The following is a 16,405-nucleotide window of genomic DNA, read 5'->3' as shown; positions in this document are numbered from 1 at the left end:
GAATAATGGCACAGGACTAGGTTCCCTCTGTATCATTTCACAGCAGTATGTTTTTGCAGTCTAACCTTCCATGACCTTTAAAAAGAGATATATTCTTATTCTATATTGAAATGCAACCGTATGTTGTGAATTTCCCACAGTTTTCCTTAGAAATGTAAGCATTTCAGTCCAATTCTAGCTGATTGAAATTCAGTCTCATTCTCCAAGATTTTTCTTTTGCAAAGTATTCACCCCAGAGATTAATTTCTTCACATTATACCCAGTTAAATATGTATTGCACATGAGAGAAAAATTTCTTCTCTTTTAGTTAAACTGTGAACCTGTGGCCTTCTGAGCAGATCTGGGTAACATATCAGCAGTTGCTTCATGCTTGAGATTTCTTTTACATCCCTTGTGGATACTAAGTGCCAGAACTAATTGACCTCATCTACCTCTCATGTCTTGCCCCAGTGACTGGAGCAACATGAGACATCCAAAGAGGTTCCTACCACATGGTCTTTGGTTTCCATTGTCAGCTGTCTAAATGGTAGGCAGGAGCACAATGGACACTACTTATAATTTTCATTTGGGTTTGGTTTGGTTTGTTTTTAGCTAAATTCTCATTGTTTTGGAACTTGAGGGGAATTTGCAATCAACTTCACTGAGTGAAGATTGTGTTTTGACCCACTCTGGTACGTCTTTGTATGATTTCAGTTAAAGAAGGGTTAGGAGATAACCAGCTAGGTAAAAGCAAAGCTCAGACCAAACTGAAACATCTTGTGGAGGCACATAACTTTGAGAAGGGATTTTCTAATTGGCTGATGGCATCATCTGAGCTTAGTGAGAAGTCTCAGGTCTTGAGACCTTACAGGCCTTTTTCTTTTGAGCAGGTTTAAATTACACACCCCTCAAAGCAACAGCAGAACTTAACACTGTGTTATCTTTTAAGCAGATCCGCATGTGAATGAAGAAAATGCAAAACAGAGCAAATCCTCCTCCCAGTTCCTGCAACCCAGACCAGTACAATGGTGCAGTTCAGGGACACTTCAAAACCATCGTAAAATCCACAGTTAAAACTCAAAGATAAAAATTTTATCCTTCATTTCCACAGCGTCAGGGGAGCACCTGATTTCTTCAGTTTTCAAGGTGTTTTGTGTTCCTACGCTTTAAACGGGTGGCTAAAGTTTTGCCTTCGGAAGCAAAAAAATGAACCCATGCCAATGATGATGACAGATAAAACTAGTACTGATGTTAATATAATGAGGATGTTGATTTTCTTCAGATCTTCTTTTTCACAGTCTTCTGGTCTAATGTCCTTGACGTGCATTTCTTCCCAATACCCGAAGCTCTGAATGTACTGGCACGTTAAGTGCTTCACGTTGGGGATCTGGACATTTTTGTTCTGGATCATTGATGAAAGCCAGATGTTTCCACAGCAGTTGAGTGGGTTCCCAGAGAGATACAAGTTTTTAAGTGAATTTTCTAATGCTAAAATGTTGCTGTCCTGTAATGTACTGAACCTATTGTTCCGTAGGTCTAGAACTTCCAGTGGAGTGTCACTACTCCACTTAGGCAGCCAGTTCAGCTGATTTTCAGAGAGGTTTAGATGTTTAAGGTGACTAAAACAAGGCAAGTCAATATTTAAATCTATCAGACTATTGCCATGTAAGTGCAAGTATTCCAGAGACTTTTCCAGTCCTGCTAATGCTTTAAGTTCTATTTTCAGTCCAGGGTTCATGGAGAGATCCAAGACAACCAGTGGAGTCTTGTGGAAGCTGTGTGCTGGTAGGATGCTCAGCATGTTGTCAGCTAGGTACAAGTACTGGAGAGCAGGAGAATTGACAAATGACACACAACCACTGTCCTCTCCAGCAAGTCTTTGCTTAGCTAATCCCGAGTACATGTGACAAAGGCTGATGTTATTGCTCTGTAGGTTAAGAAGTCTGAGGCTAGGAAGACTGGAAAAGATGTTGAATTGCAGGATCTGAAGGTTGTTGTTTTGAACATGAAACTCCCTCAAATTTGGCAAAGCACCAGCATTGAGGAGAAGGCTCTGCAAAGCATTGTAGCTCAAGTCAAGGACATTTAGGGAGAGTAATGCAGTATCATAACTTACTGAAAATGCCTGAAGACAGTTTCTGCTGAGATTAAGGGTGTGAAGGGACAACATTGACTCAAAGAACCCATCTGGAATGGATTTGATTTTATTATAACTTAAGTCTAAATATACAAGCTGGGATAAATAAAGAGAACTTGTATTTTTACTTCGCTTCTGATCAAGAAGATGAAAAGAAGCATCTAGCCATTCATTATCCATGTAGTCCATTTTATTATAAGGGGATTCAGCAGTGAGCTGGATTAAATTATTTGATAAATTCAGAGTTACCAGTTTATTTACCTGAGGGAAGACTGGGAAGTGAAGCAATTTGTTTTCACTAAGATCCAGACATCTTAAGCTATATTCATCATTTGACTTTGTGATGCTGAAGGTCTCAATGCTATTCCTGCTAAGGTCAAGTACCTCCAACTGCCTGAGGTTGAAATCAGAGATGCAAGTAATTGAATTTGTGGAGAGATTGAGTTTGGAAAGGTTCACTAGAGTCTCGAAAGCACCTTCTTCTATTTCCATGATGATATTTCTCTGAAGATCTATCTCCACAAGACTGGGAGACCCCTGAAACATCTTGTGTGATATCATTACAATGCTGTTATCTGCCAAGGAAAGATACTGCAGTGTTGGAGCTTGATTAATGAAATACTCAGCCATCCCACTGTAGAGATTGTTGTGGGACAAGTCCATTATTTCCACCTTGGGCAAAAGTCCAATCCCCTCTGTCCCATTCTGAGCAAGCTTATGTAAATGATTATTGGCTAAATTTATTTCCAGCAAACTCATCATTTGTGCAAACACTCCAGACGTGATGAAGCTTATCTGGTTGAAGCTTAAATCCAGATACTGAAGGGAAGTGTAGAATGATAATGGTATTTCAGGGATGCTTTCAATCAGATTTCCAGACAGATCTATTTTGTTTACATTCAGATGGAGCTCATGAGGGATTTGGTGGAGGTCTTTGTTGTGGCAAAATGCCTGTGAATTTGCCTGCCAGAAAAGGAGAGAAAAGGGGTTGTCATGTGACAAATAAAAAACATTTTTGCATGATATGTATATGGAAAATAACATTCAAGATCCAGGCAGAACCTCCTCCTGAAACACTGATCCCACCACTTTATCTGAGCAGACAGACAGCAAGAGCAACAATCCTAACACCTTTCTGCAGCTAACAATGCTCTTTACATTTTTAAGACATCACTGACTTACGACAGTAGAGTTTTATCTATGTTTGACACCTACTGAATGCTCTGCTTTTTGTACCTTTCTCCTGGAGTTTTAAAAGTTCCAAGTGAAGGAGTTTTTCCCCTTTTCCATTGCAATCACCACCATTTTTTCATTTTTTCTTCTGATGTTTAATTTTCTCACTTTCATCTCTGTATTAGATTTTTTGAACTCAATTTTCAAGAGTAAGCTGTACTTGAAAAAGCTTCATGCTGTTGAGAGTGTGGGTCCCAAAGCAAGGAGGTGGAAAAGCATATAAGGATCCTACATCACAAAACCTGTCTCTTCTTCACAGTGACACCCTCAGATATTCAACCATGTTTTCCTTTATCCATGGCTTAGTTTAGTAATGCACCTTTATCCAAAACGGATCATTCAATGACTGGAATATTTCTGATGCAAGTCTCCAAACTCTTCCTGCTTTTAGTATCCATGTTTATCCTTTTGCTAAGGTAACCCTTCCCTTCTTCTTGCATGGGGAGAGCGCCTTGTGAAAGCATTCTGACAACACTCATGTGACACAACATGGAAAAGACAAATTCTGTAAAGCCAGCACTTGAGAGAGAAAAAAGCTGTGAGGTGCAGTGAGGGTCATACTTTTTCAGGCCAATTCTCAGCAGCAGATAGAGGAAAAAAAAAAAAACAAATGCCAAAATCAAATCCATCTTCCAGAAGCAAGTCTGTTTAATAGCAGCTAGGATTGAGTTTGTGTCCAGGCCAAATTTGGAGTGTGTGTTCATAAGGGAGATTGGGAACATGAACATGAGCATCCTTGCATAAATATCAAGCTAAATGCTGTTAATAATGAGAACATAGATCAGTGTGAGGAACTGGAAAGCAAAAGGCTTAGGTGGCATTTAATTTACGGGAGGAAAACTCTTGTCATGAATGTGTTTGGATGTCTGGGCTATATAGTATTTATAGAAAGAACAGAAAGGAAAGAAATAAAGAAAAAATATGTTGAATCTTAATTTTTGTGGAGAAGCAGGATCCAGATTACATGACACAAAGCTTTTCAGATACTAAAGAAAGATTAAAAGTAAAAACAATTAAAACCTATCTGTTTCATGTGAACTTTGAGGTGAAGAAGTGGTATGTCTGCTTTTGGAGAAGTGTGGTACAATCAGTCTTTTGTGAATTTCTTTTGCATAATTTAAATTTTGGAGGCAACACAAAAATGTGTCAGAGAAGAACAAGTGCTCATCTGAACTCTAGATATAGTCAGACTGCTCCACAGTCCTTCCTATAATACATCTTTCCCAAAGATCCCAAGTAAATTGACTACAAAAACCCGAAACCCTTTTTACCTCTCTCCAATTCACTTAAATCTCCCCCAGATAAAAATATTAGGGAGAAAAAAGGAATTTTTCTGGCCTTTACTTGACATTATTTCTTTCCTGCAAAGCCGTTGTAGAATTGCTCATTTTGAACTAAAATATGCCTGGATTTGGGCTTAGCTCCAACGCATGAGAGTGAAGCTTTTTTTATTTGGTTTGTGGAAGAAGCAGAAGCCAAAAGGATAAAAAAATCCAGAGTGAAAAAGCAGCAGGTACTCTGCAGCCTAAGGCAGATGCCAGGTTTCTCCAGACATTTTGAGCCAAATCTGAACAAGTGTAGAGCCCCCTTCGCTCCTTCTGGGATAAAGTGTCTTAGCACAGTTCTGATCCAACTCCTGTCAATGCCAGCCAGACAGTGTTCACTGAAGTCAATGATCTGGGACTGAGAGGTCAGTCCCAGATCACCATGTATCTTGCAGGATTTGGTCTTCAATCTGCATTCATGGAACTGTCCCAGGGGTAAAAGAGACAGATAAAATCTATACTTCCCACTGCCTGCCCTTTGCTCCTATAATAGTTTCCCTCTCATATTTCTTTTAAAACTATCATTCTTTTCGCTATTTTGATCCTCACCATATTTCTTATCTTCTGCACCTCCTTTACTCCCCTGAGGCTCAAACTGCATGAATTTAATCCCCATCAGGAATAGGAAGAAAAGATAAAGCACATCTCAGTGGGATGGAGCATCTCTTTGGTGTATCTCCCCTCCTCCCACCTCTTAGCTCATTGGGTTCTGACTTAATCTTTTTTTGCCAGTGTTTCCATCAGTTTATTTCAAATCCATTGTCAAGAAGTACTGCAGGGTGAGGAGCATTTGGTCCCCTCTTGCCACTTCTGTGCTAGGCAAGAAAATGATCCAGTATCTCAAAAGCTAAGCATCATTTGGATTCCTGTTTCAGTTCTTCACTGCTCAGCGCTAGGAGGAAGCTGTTATCCACGTTTGTAAGGGTGCTACAAAGAAAGCAGCTGGATCCAAGCCTCCACTTGTGTTCTCCTTTGTCAGCTCATGAACATCTGAACTAAAGAATTTGGGCTGCAGGCACTCGGCACTGACCTGCACTTGTGTGGTGTCCATGGCCATTCCCAGAAGAGCTGCCCAGGTGGAGTCTCAGATCAAACCTCAGCAGTTTGCCCAGGTACGCCACATCAGCTGACCTGTGATATCTGGTCATGCACATGCTCTTGCACCACTTAATCCAAGGTAAGACAGAATTTCCTAAAATCTCTTCCCTTCTGTAAATTATTTCAAAGCTTATCCTTTGCCAGCAAACATGAATTAGCAGAAACATCTTACTTTGGGAGGTAGAACATGACCTACTTGAAGCCTTGCCTGACCTTGGAAGGCAGCATAAGTTAGGAAGAACCTCCTGGCATTTAAGCTGTGCCTCGTTTTCCAAACAAGTAGATATGCCATAACTTGTGTAATCAGTGCAGTTCACACCTGTGTCAAGGGTCTGGTAGGGATTGCTGACTTCCTAAAACCTCTTCTAGGGTTCTTGTTCAATGACAGGAGTACTAGTGGTGAGTCAGAGACAGGCACAAGTTTCTGACTCATGCCTTTTCCAGGAGACTTGGGATGAAATATTAAATTCTGAGCTCTTGCTGTTCTAAAGGTGTCGCCACAGGGAAAGTGCCTTGTGAAACAGTGAGGCTGTGATGAAAAATAGTAATTCAGGACTTCAATGAACCCAGCAGTTAATCCAGTAGCTCCTTTCTTTAAATGGTGTTTGGTTTTACATGCATCTTTTGTTGGAGTAAACATCCAGCAAAGGAAGATGATCAGCATTGACATCTGCAGTGCTGAGCTGTTCATTTATTTGAGATGAGCATCCCAGCCTTTGACTGCAGCTTTCTGTCAGAGCTAAATTTATCTAAGTTAACTGCTTAGAGCCTTGGATTGTTGGCTTGATGAAACTAGTTTATGGTGGAGTGCTGGAAACAAGCACATGTTTACTTCACAGCAGTCAGCCGGGTCTGTGACCCTTCCAAAAACTGGAATGGGACAAATCTGCTTGGGTTATTGTGTGTCTTGCCCAGCCTTCACTTTACTGTGATACATGGGACTCAAGCTTCATCAGACTTTCCTCTCCAGCCAATGAACTGAGCTACTCAGTCAAGCAGATTCCCAAGATTGTTCTATATCAACTAGGTTTTAATTTCTTTGGAATTCAGGAAGTGCAGCAACACAGCAGGTGGGCAGGAATGCAACGAGTCCCATAAGGGAGTTGTGTACAGCTAGTAAATAGGGTTTTTTTTTCCTATTTTGGAAATTCTTGACGTTTTGTGCTAAGCAGCTTCAATACTGACGGGAAAAAAGGTATTTTTAAAAGCCTGTTACAGTCAAAAGTACTTTGATAGGAAAGGTAGAAAGTTCAGGTCTGAATAACATTTATAATATTGTACCAGGTGCTTGCAAAAATCCAAGGAGAAAATTTTGTACTGCAGCAAGAGGTTTTGTCATTTCTTTTTCCTCCAGCAGAAGTCAGGTGCAACTTCCCTGGCAGCAATGCTGTGTCAGGGCAGAGGAGGTCAGTCTCCCTGCTATTACAAAAGGGCTGGTATAGAGGTATTTCACAGAAGATTCTTTATTTAGAGCACAAAGAACTTAGGCCTGATAGAAAGGAGTTGATTTTAGGTCTAAGTCTTTTCTCTGTCTCAGTCCCAGAACCCCTCTATGGTCTTAGGGAAATCAGGTCAAATTTCTTTTAAGCAGCTCCCCTTTAGAAAAAAACCAAGCATAATGACCCTTCTTCCCACTCACCCCTCCTCCACCCTCTTATGTGCTGCCACTACAAAAAGGACATAGCCTGAGAAGTGCCTGCTACCCATCCCCTGACCCTGGAAATCCCACCTCTGCCACCACATCTGGTGCTGGAGGGTTTCCCTTTTCAGAGACTATGGCTGTTTGCACAGTGCCTGCAATGGGGGTGTCCCAGCCTCACTGCAGATCCCAAAGGGCCTGAGGAGGAATCCCTCCTTACCATTTCACAGGATGTCCCCTCTATGGGATGATAGTTAAAGGTTCCTGTGTTCACCACTGCCAGCAAGAAGATGATGTTCAGTTTCATGGTTCTGAAGGCAAAAGTAATTATGGTTAGATTCCAAATGGAACACAGAGGTCAACACATGTGAAAGCTGGCAGATGATCATCTAATAAGAAGATGGACACAAGCAGTGCAATAAATTAACACACTCTGAGCCTACTACACTTATGACCTACCTGTGTAGCTCTGCATTCCTTTGAGCCTGGTGGCAAAAGGAAGGTGCAGGGCTTTTAATAGATTTGTGCGGTTCCATATGCTGCCTAGATGATATCCAGGCCACCCAATGAAGTCCAGATTCTCATGCTGGGGCCACAACAGGACACCAGCATGACAGACATTCTTCTGTCATGCAGACGATGATTTCAGATGGTTTGTGAGTTCAGGTTTGTATTTATTACTTTGTGCTGCCCTCTAGGACAGAAGGACCTGTCTAGTTGCTGATTTTCCTCCCTTCCTTCTGCTAAGTACTGCTGCTGGAGAATCCACCTTTACCCAGGTTTTCCCATTGCTTTCTCTCAGAACCACAAGCCTGAACTGTCACAATGCAATTTTCCCATGATTGAAATAATATGCCAAAGATCTGGGCCCTTAACATCTAATTGGCTTTGCAATGCACCCTGAAATGAGAAGCATAAATCACAGAATCACAGAATCACAGAATCACAGAATCACAGAATGGTTTGGGTTGGAAGGGCCCTTAAAGATCCCAACCCCTCTGCCATGGTAAAGGACACCTTCCTGCAGACCAGGTTGCTGGTCTAGCCATGAAAATGCCATGCAAAGACAACGGAAGGGGGCATGATTAGGTGCAATGGATATAAAAATCCATGTTAAACTCTCAAGAGAAGAGTCTGCCAGTGAGATTATCACAACCCCAGGGAGGTTCCCCTTGACTGGGCTAGTGTCAGACTCATTTTGACCACCTTCCCTCAAGCATGTTGTGTCTTGAGCTTCCCTTGTCCAGAACTGACTGCAGTGCTGATTGTGGCATGCTTCCTGGGCTCAAGCTTTCTATCTGCAGCCCCCTTGGGGTGAGCAGGGAACTTAAGCTGAAGCTGGGGGCTTCTGTGGTGTCCAGAGGTTTAAATTCCTTTCAGATGCTCTGTGTTTCGAGTTTGCCCTGTCAGCAGAGTGCAATAGCACTTGCAACGCACAGACACTTTTGCAAGACAAACCTCAAACATTTGAGGCCTCCATGAGAAAATAAGATATATTTTTAAAAATAGGAGATTTTGATTTAATTTAGAGATGGACTACTATTATCATGCCTGTAATGAAGAGCAACAAGTGACCAGGATGCCTGCAGCTTTGCATTTTCCACAATGGATGTTCAGAGCACTTTGGGAAGTTTGGATTTGCAGGGATAAATATAGCAGAGATTTTGTTGGTTGAACTTTTTTAAAACCCAGCTCAGTTCCTCAAGCTGTTTTACCAAGTGACCAAACAGTTGTGCCAGGTGAACTGTGAAGAAGAGCCTGGACAGAAACAAATGCCAAACCAGGAGGGAAGGGCATGCACTGATTCTGCTGCTCAGGACTTTGCTTCATTCAAATCACAGCCAAGTCAAGTCTGCATACCAAAATAAAGACTCCTACATCTTCTCTAACCCCAGCATGGCTTTTCTCCTCCTGTCTTTTGAAGCTGTTGCCTTCCTCATTTCTCACTCTGTCCTCTCTCTACTTGCACCTATATCAGGTGTTTAGCTAAAAGAACTTTCCCACCAGAAATTAGCATTTTCAATTAATTGGCTACATGAGGTTTAGCCAGATTCACTATTTTATTCACCTTTTTTTTTCTACTCCTCTCTAAGGAAAGAAAAAAATAAAACAACAATTGCATGAAATTCACTAGGCTGGAGACTTGCTGAGCAAGGGGCTGGGTGAAGGGACAGTAGGAGATGGTAAAATGAAAACAGTTTTATCAGCAGAAAGTGATTTGCAGATTAAACTATCTGACCCTGAAAACAAACTATCTCCCTGGAAACACAGTTCCTGGGAAAACTCAAGTTCAGGAACTAAAACAGAGTAATTTCTCATATCATTTTAGTGCAGCAAAAAGAGAGAAAAAACAGGCTTTTAATTCAGCAATTTGTTTTCATTGACAGTGGAATCAGTGGGAAAAGACCTATTCAATTTATGTGATCCAACAGGAGGAAATATGAGGTGAAGGCAGTTACTTCAGGTAGCTCTGATGGCATGATACTGATACCCCCCCCCTTGAATCCATCCATCATTATATTAGCAAAAGGTAAAGTACTGATACAATCACTGAAATGGAAATATCTGCTTTAAAAAGAGATTACTTGTTTTGAATTTCTTTTACTGAAAATTAAAGGATTTTAGCATTTTAGAGTAATAAATTGATTTTAAAGTTGAAATGATTGCATCTTAGTTAAAAAACAACCCACAAATTTCTTCTGTTGTGGAAAACCTAACTTTTGATTCTATTTAAGGAAACATATCTGTATTTTCATCAAAAATACTTTTATCAAAATACACCAGGGTTCAGCTTTATAAATCTGTATGTGACTTTTATATAAATAAGGATTTTCTAAAACTTTATCAGTGTCCAAGTATTAATTCCTGTGGTAACAATCCAGACGCAGCAAAACCCTCTCAGTAAGTCATTGTTCACCCAAGGTGACATTCAAGCTGTCAAGATCTTAAAGAGTAGCACAGTAATGCTGCCATCTCACACCTTGTGCTCCAACAGGGAGAGCTCAATGACAGTGCTGCTAGTAAGGAGAGCAAAGGAGCCAAACAGCCTTTTGCCCATTTTACCCGGGGCTCTGAGATTTGCCCAGGGCTGTGCTGAGATTTCGTGTCGGGGAGCTGGGCGAGTGGCACTTAATCAGTGTACAAGGCTGATCTCTGCAGCACTCCTGCTTCAGAGCACTATAATGCAGCAATTCCACAAACAGACTAAAGTCCTGTAAAGAAAGAAAAAATACCCAGACATGTCCCCACCTTTCACTACTGTAAGCACAGAGAATGATAACAAACCTGGCTTATGACAACTGCATTGTTGTAAACTAACCGGTGCCTCCTTAACATAAGGGAGCTGACTCTGCAGTGCAAGTCCCTGATGGGTTAAATATACAGCTGTGTGGATAGAGCCATCTACACAGTGTGTTTAGCCAGTTCCTCAGCCTATCCATAAACACAGTATATTTTCTTTATACAGTACCTTCCTTGTCCATGTTACTTTCAAAAGGCTGCAGCTCTAAGTCACCAGAGCCCCCATCTCTCCTGCAGTCAAAAGCTCAACTTTCCAGCACGCTCCCAGGTTTGCATGCATCTCCACATACCTGCTCTGTGGCTGGAGGAGGAGGAGGAGCAGGAGCAGGATTCACCTCTGCTTGCAGCCTTCTGTCTCACAGACTCTCCCAGCAGCTTTTCCAGGGCAAGTCGAGGAAGAGTTTACTTAGGGAAGTCGTACCTCTCTTGCATGCCAGCTGACTAAAACTCTGTGAGCTCTGAGAGAAGTTTGAAGTCACAGGGAAAAAAAATACTCCCCATAGACCAGTCCATGAATTCATTCCTTTGCAGTCACGATCCCTTATGTATTCCCAGGCTCCCACAAGCGTGTGAATACATACCTCCGTAATTGTTTTAAAATGTGTGTGTCCTCTGCACTTCTCTTTATTTTCCATTTCGTCCATTCAGTCTTGGCTTATTTCCTGCAGTTTCTCAGCTGGTAATTACGCTCCTCTCGTATTGACACATGAAACACTCAGTAAATTCCACAAAAAAGATCCCCTCTGCAAGCTTTGCAGACACGTGCTTGTCTCGGAAGTCATCTGTGCCTGTCCCACAGCTGTCAGCTTGCAGATTCCCAGGGGATGGAGTGAATCAGAGGCACTGAGCTAGTTGCAAACCCAAAACTCCACATCCATGCAGAATGGGTTGCACAGGAAAAGGGTATATGGGAGGGAAGCTTCACAGTAGGGACAACACATATGTTTGGTTTCCCAACAGCTCAGTTGTGTCTCTGTGGCACAGCAGTGGGATGACCAAATGCACCCTTGGGGGAAAGGATAAATTCAATTTAATGCTTGAATGGGAAATAATGTAAATGCCTTCCAGAAAGGGCAGTGGCATGGATTTTTCTTTCTTTTCCTTGGATGTGAAGCTCTCTTTTATTTCAGAAGCAATGCACTTGTGTAAACCTGTGGGATACCTGCACATTGCCTGTGTTGTCTTTTTCTGTTTATATGTGCCCTAGTACCAGGGCAGGGGTGCAAAGTCTGCATGATAGTTTTACAGCAGTACAAACCTCTGAGGGAGTTTGGCAAGCCCCACAGTGGGTGTCTCAGGACCAAACTGAGGGCTGGGTTCACCAGCCAAGGCACAACTCTACCTGGGCTACCCTGCCAGAGAGCTCCCACAAGCACCAGTGACCTTAGCAAGCCTCCCAGGGATCACTGCAAATCTTCTTCCCTGGATGCGTGAAGAATATCTGAACTGAGTCACTTCCTGCCTGGAGGAGAGTTTTGCCTTCAGCATTGTGTGTTTTCCCCTCTTTGTGCTGACATCTGCCATTATGGACAAGGAATTTGGGTGAACCAAAAAAAATAGGGGGGTTCTGACTCCCTTCTACTGGTCAGCATCAATTCCTGGATCTATTTATTAAATCAGATAAAACTCATGTCCTTTAACAGCACATGCCAAACAACTTTGCGGATTCTGCTAAATATATCCTGGCACCTCTGCCACAGGTTAATGTTCATTCTCTTTGGCACACCAGCTCCTGACAAGGTCACTTCAGATCTGCACCATACTGGGAGGTTCAAGATGAAAATGTCTAGAGATGTGAATGATGTGGTTTGTTAAATGTTGCAATGAGTACATTTTGCACGTGTTACCACAATAAGAATGTAACAAGGAGAATCAATTTAAAAGTAATGTGTCTATTATGAGAAAGAAGTAAGCAATAGTGATACATGTTCCTAATTATATCGTGTATGATAATGAATATGTATAGCTGTATATGTGTATTTTATTTATACAGTACCTTCCTTGTCCATGTTACTTTCAAAAGGCTGCAGCTCTAAGTCACCAGAGCCCCCATCTCTCCTGCAGTCAAAAGCTCAACTTTCCAGCACGCTCCCAGGTTTGCATGCATCTCCACATACCTGCTCTGTGGCTGGAGGAGGAGGAGGAGGAGCAGGAGCAGGATTCACCTCTGCTTGCAGCCTTCTGTCTCACAGACTCTCCCAGCAGCTTTTCCAGGGCAAGTCGAGGAAGAGTTTACTTAGGGAAGTCGTACCTCTCTTGCATGCCAGCTGACTAAAACTCTGTGAGCTCTGAGAGAAGTTTGAAGTCACAGGGAAAAAAAATACTCCTCATAGACCAGTCCGTGAATTCATTCCTTTGCAGTATTATGTATCCCCAGGCTCCCACAAGCATGTGAATACATACCTCCGTAATTGTTTTAAAACGTGCGTGTCCTCTGCGCTTCTCTTTATTTTCCATATTTTTTAATGGCCAAATGGTTTAACAATTAGTAGGAGAACTATTTCTCATTGAATTGTTTTGGCAACAGAAGCATATCTGGAGGAGTTTGCTTGCATACAGCAGCTCCAAAACCTTATTGAGGACCTCAGAATAGCACTTATATGGAACAGAGGTGGTCCTAAGAATACAGCACAGTATCAGTGAGTGAGCATGTGGTCTGAAAGCCCCAATGACCCTGTGCTGGGCCTCAAGCAGGAGTCCACCAGCAGCTCTGTGCTTCATGAGTATGGTGATCCTATTTGGCTTGGCATCAGCTCAGCACTGGTGGGTTGATGTCCGTCTCTCACCCACATTGCACCTCCCCTCATGCTGTCTTATTTTGCTGGGACTGGCAGAGGGATATCAGCAAGGAGGTATTGTCACCCCTCCTGTAATCACACCAGGGCAGCCTGATGACCAACTCGATGTCACAGTAGCCAAGCCTGGAGAATGGCTGCATTCATGCTGCTCGGAGATGTGGGGCCAGTTGCATTATCCAGGTGGCGCATGGCTAGCTAAAGGAAAATGGCCTGTCACAGAAAGGTTAGAAGTTTGCTGACGATGAGTTTCAGACTTAAGTGGAAGCAGAAGAAATTATTCAAACAGATGCTGCTGTTGCTGGATGTCTATCTCTGGTGCGTGGGCTGCAGAAACTTGGGTCAACCAATGGTTGATACCCAGTGACACCTGAGTTCTGATGCTTCTCCTGTTTTATCTCTCCCAGGGAGGGATCCCTGGCTGGATCCATAGAGACCTGTCCCTTCTCTAGAGCAAGTTGACTATTTCCCTGTATGTAGCACTCAGATACCTGACTCTGGATGGTTCCCCTAGAGCCCTGAATTTGTTTCACTGCTGGCTTTCTTTGAGAATACCTTGAACATCGTGGGGACAGTGTCCAGATCTGCTGTGGAGTAGTGTGGGAGGACTGTGTGGAACAGAAGCAACCAAACCTGATGCAGGCCCTGAAGGAAATCACAGAACTAAACCCAGATTGGAGGGAACAAGCTGGTTGTGTGGGAAAGGGTGCCCTTGGGCGAGCTAACCCTCAGTGGTATTGACACAGGGAAACTGGCTTATCTGACAGCATCCATGCACCCAAGCATACCCCATGAAAAAACCTGAGGATAAGAGGAGGGACACCACACCCTCAAAACTTGTAGGATCTTGCCACAAAAACTGCTTACAGGCACCAGTCCTGCGAGAATGCCTGCTGGTATCTGCCATGCACAAATTCTACACGCCTCCATACTGAGGCAGCAGGATGTGGCAACCCGCAAATCCCACTTGGGAAAAAAAAGCCACACGAAGTCAACCCTGGGTCCTCTCCTTCCTTTCTAACTGTCACAGAATTCCCACTCTTCCATGGGAGAGGGTAACAGGCTGGGTCAGTGGGGCTGCCATGGAGAAAAGCAGGAGTGTATGAACAGAAAGAAAAATTCCCAGCTACTGATATCCTCCAAGACATCTCAGCCAGTATAAGCATCTTTATCTTGAGCTGACGTTAGCCCAGTTGCTTTTTTAGAAATTATACTAAATAAAACCCAAAAAACCCCAACAAAACAGCCAGGAAGAGAACTGGCTGCTTTTAATAACTTGCAAAAGATTAGAAGTTGACCATGTGCTCACCTCACAGTTAAAATAAATCATATCTTGTCAACAAGATGTCCATCTTTAATTATAAATTCTATTTTCCCAGCCTGAACAAAGTTTGATATTTATGCTCCATTTCCTCTGGGCCTGATTATGGCCTCTTCTTTTTAAAAAAATACATGAGGAGCAAGGGTTCCAAGAGCTTTGCTCTAACCACTCTTTTTCTGTTTCTGCTGCTGTTGTTTAGGGAAGTTTGTTGCTGAGATGATGCTTCACATACTGGTGCCAACATAGGTGGTGAGCCAAACAGTGAAGTTGTCCTGGTCGCCAGGTCAGCTGTGGTTCCTGTCCCATCTCAGCCCTCATCACATGGTGCCTGCAGATCTCAGGAGCTGTAATTTAACCTGAACTCAAAGAAGATGTTGCTCTTGGCATTTTCTCAGACTAGATTTGTGTCAGTCCCCTTTGGTACCAACCCTAACCTTCCTCAGGTCCAGATGGCAGGGTAAAGATGCATGTCCAGTTCCCATGGGATGCTCCACACTTACCAAACCAGATGTGGCCAGCAGTGAAGGATTTAGCTGCAACCATGTTTTGATGCAATGATTTGAAGGATGGACAAATCCTGGCTCATCTGATTCCTCTTGGGTGCCAGGGCCCTCAAACACTGCTTGAAGCCTAGACAGACAGTGCCAGAAATTTGAGAAAGAAAGCAAAACACACATAATGGCGCAGAAAGACATTCATGGAACCCTTGGGTGATGTTGTACATCACTTGGAGTGGCAGATATGGTGTTGACTCCCAGCATCACCACAGGAACCACCACAGATATAGATGGCGTGACTTTGGTGATAAGGGTCTTCTGCAGAGTCTCCTGAGAGAAGACAACACAAATAACTTGGGAGAAAACAATGTCTGATGAGGGGGGCTGCTGGGGCTCATAGCAGTGAGGTAGTAAGAAAAAAAGAGAGGGAAACCACAAGGGAAAAATTCCCAGACAAATAAACTGATATGACAGGAGCTGCAGAGAGCGTCATAACTGGGGAGGGGGCAGGGGGGTGTGGGGAGGTGGTTTGAAATGGTGCAAATGGAATTTGTGTTTATATTATGTGGGGCCAAAATAATCTCCAGGCTACTCTGGGTTTATTTTCCAAACCCTGTGGTCCTCAAACATGCACCATCCTTCAGCGAGACTTTGAGCTATGTCTTGCAAGCAAAGTCAATAGGTGAACATCTCAAGAATACAGGAATAATGGCAGAGACTTTCTGCCTTGCACCTGCCCTGCTCCAATGGTTGAGGGGAGCATACATCCCACCCTGATTTGTTGAACTGTCCCTGGGTGTTTCCTTATCTCTGCTAACTTCTCCACATCTTCTGGCCTGTGCTTGAAACATCCCAAAGCTTTATCAACACGTTCAGGAAACTGTGCTGCATGTGACAAATCTGATTTTTCTTGAAAAGCAAACCAAAGGAGATTGATGTGGTTTGTCTTGCAAATATTTCCTGCATTTCTCTGCTCTACCACTTCAACAGCAGAAGGATCAATGAATCAAGTGGTGTGGAACAAGCTGAAGAACAGTTTGCTCTGTCTTCTGTGCTAATGGGGCTAAAGATCATGTTTGTC

The 16,405-nt window shown here is 42.8% G+C and overlaps 1 protein-coding gene across 1 annotated transcript; it reads right to left on the bottom strand.

Moving 5' to 3' along the window:
• Positions 1-1,049: 1,049 nt before the first annotated feature.
• On the bottom strand, positions 1,050-11,518 carry LRRC32 (leucine rich repeat containing 32). The gene is made up of 3 exons (XM_030953579.1): positions 11,002-11,518; positions 7,632-7,722; positions 1,050-3,079 (listed from the first exon to the last, which is right to left on the bottom strand). The coding sequence occupies exons 2-3, from the start codon at positions 7,716-7,718 to the stop codon at positions 1,139-1,141; spliced, it is 2,028 nt and encodes a 675-aa protein (XP_030809439.1). The 5' UTR covers positions 7,719-7,722; positions 11,002-11,518; the 3' UTR covers positions 1,050-1,138.
• Between the last annotated feature and the right edge of the window lie 4,887 nt (positions 11,519-16,405).

Source organism: Camarhynchus parvulus, chromosome 1 (assembly GCF_901933205.1).
Source record: "Camarhynchus parvulus chromosome 1, STF_HiC, whole genome shotgun sequence".
Classification (NCBI taxonomy): domain Eukaryota; kingdom Metazoa; phylum Chordata; class Aves; order Passeriformes; family Thraupidae; genus Camarhynchus; species Camarhynchus parvulus.
This window is presented reverse-complemented; position numbering and strand designations above follow the sequence as displayed.

Excerpts from the sequence above, each read along its gene's own strand:
- LRRC32 (XM_030953579.1), bottom strand. The coding sequence starts at position 7,718 with ATGAAACTGAACATCATCTTCTTGCTGGCAGTGGTGAACACAGGAACC. Across the intron at positions 3,080-7,631 it reads AGGGGACATCCTGTGAAATG|GCAAATTCACAGGCATTTTG; the intron begins GTAAGGAGGGAT and ends CTTTTCTGGCAG.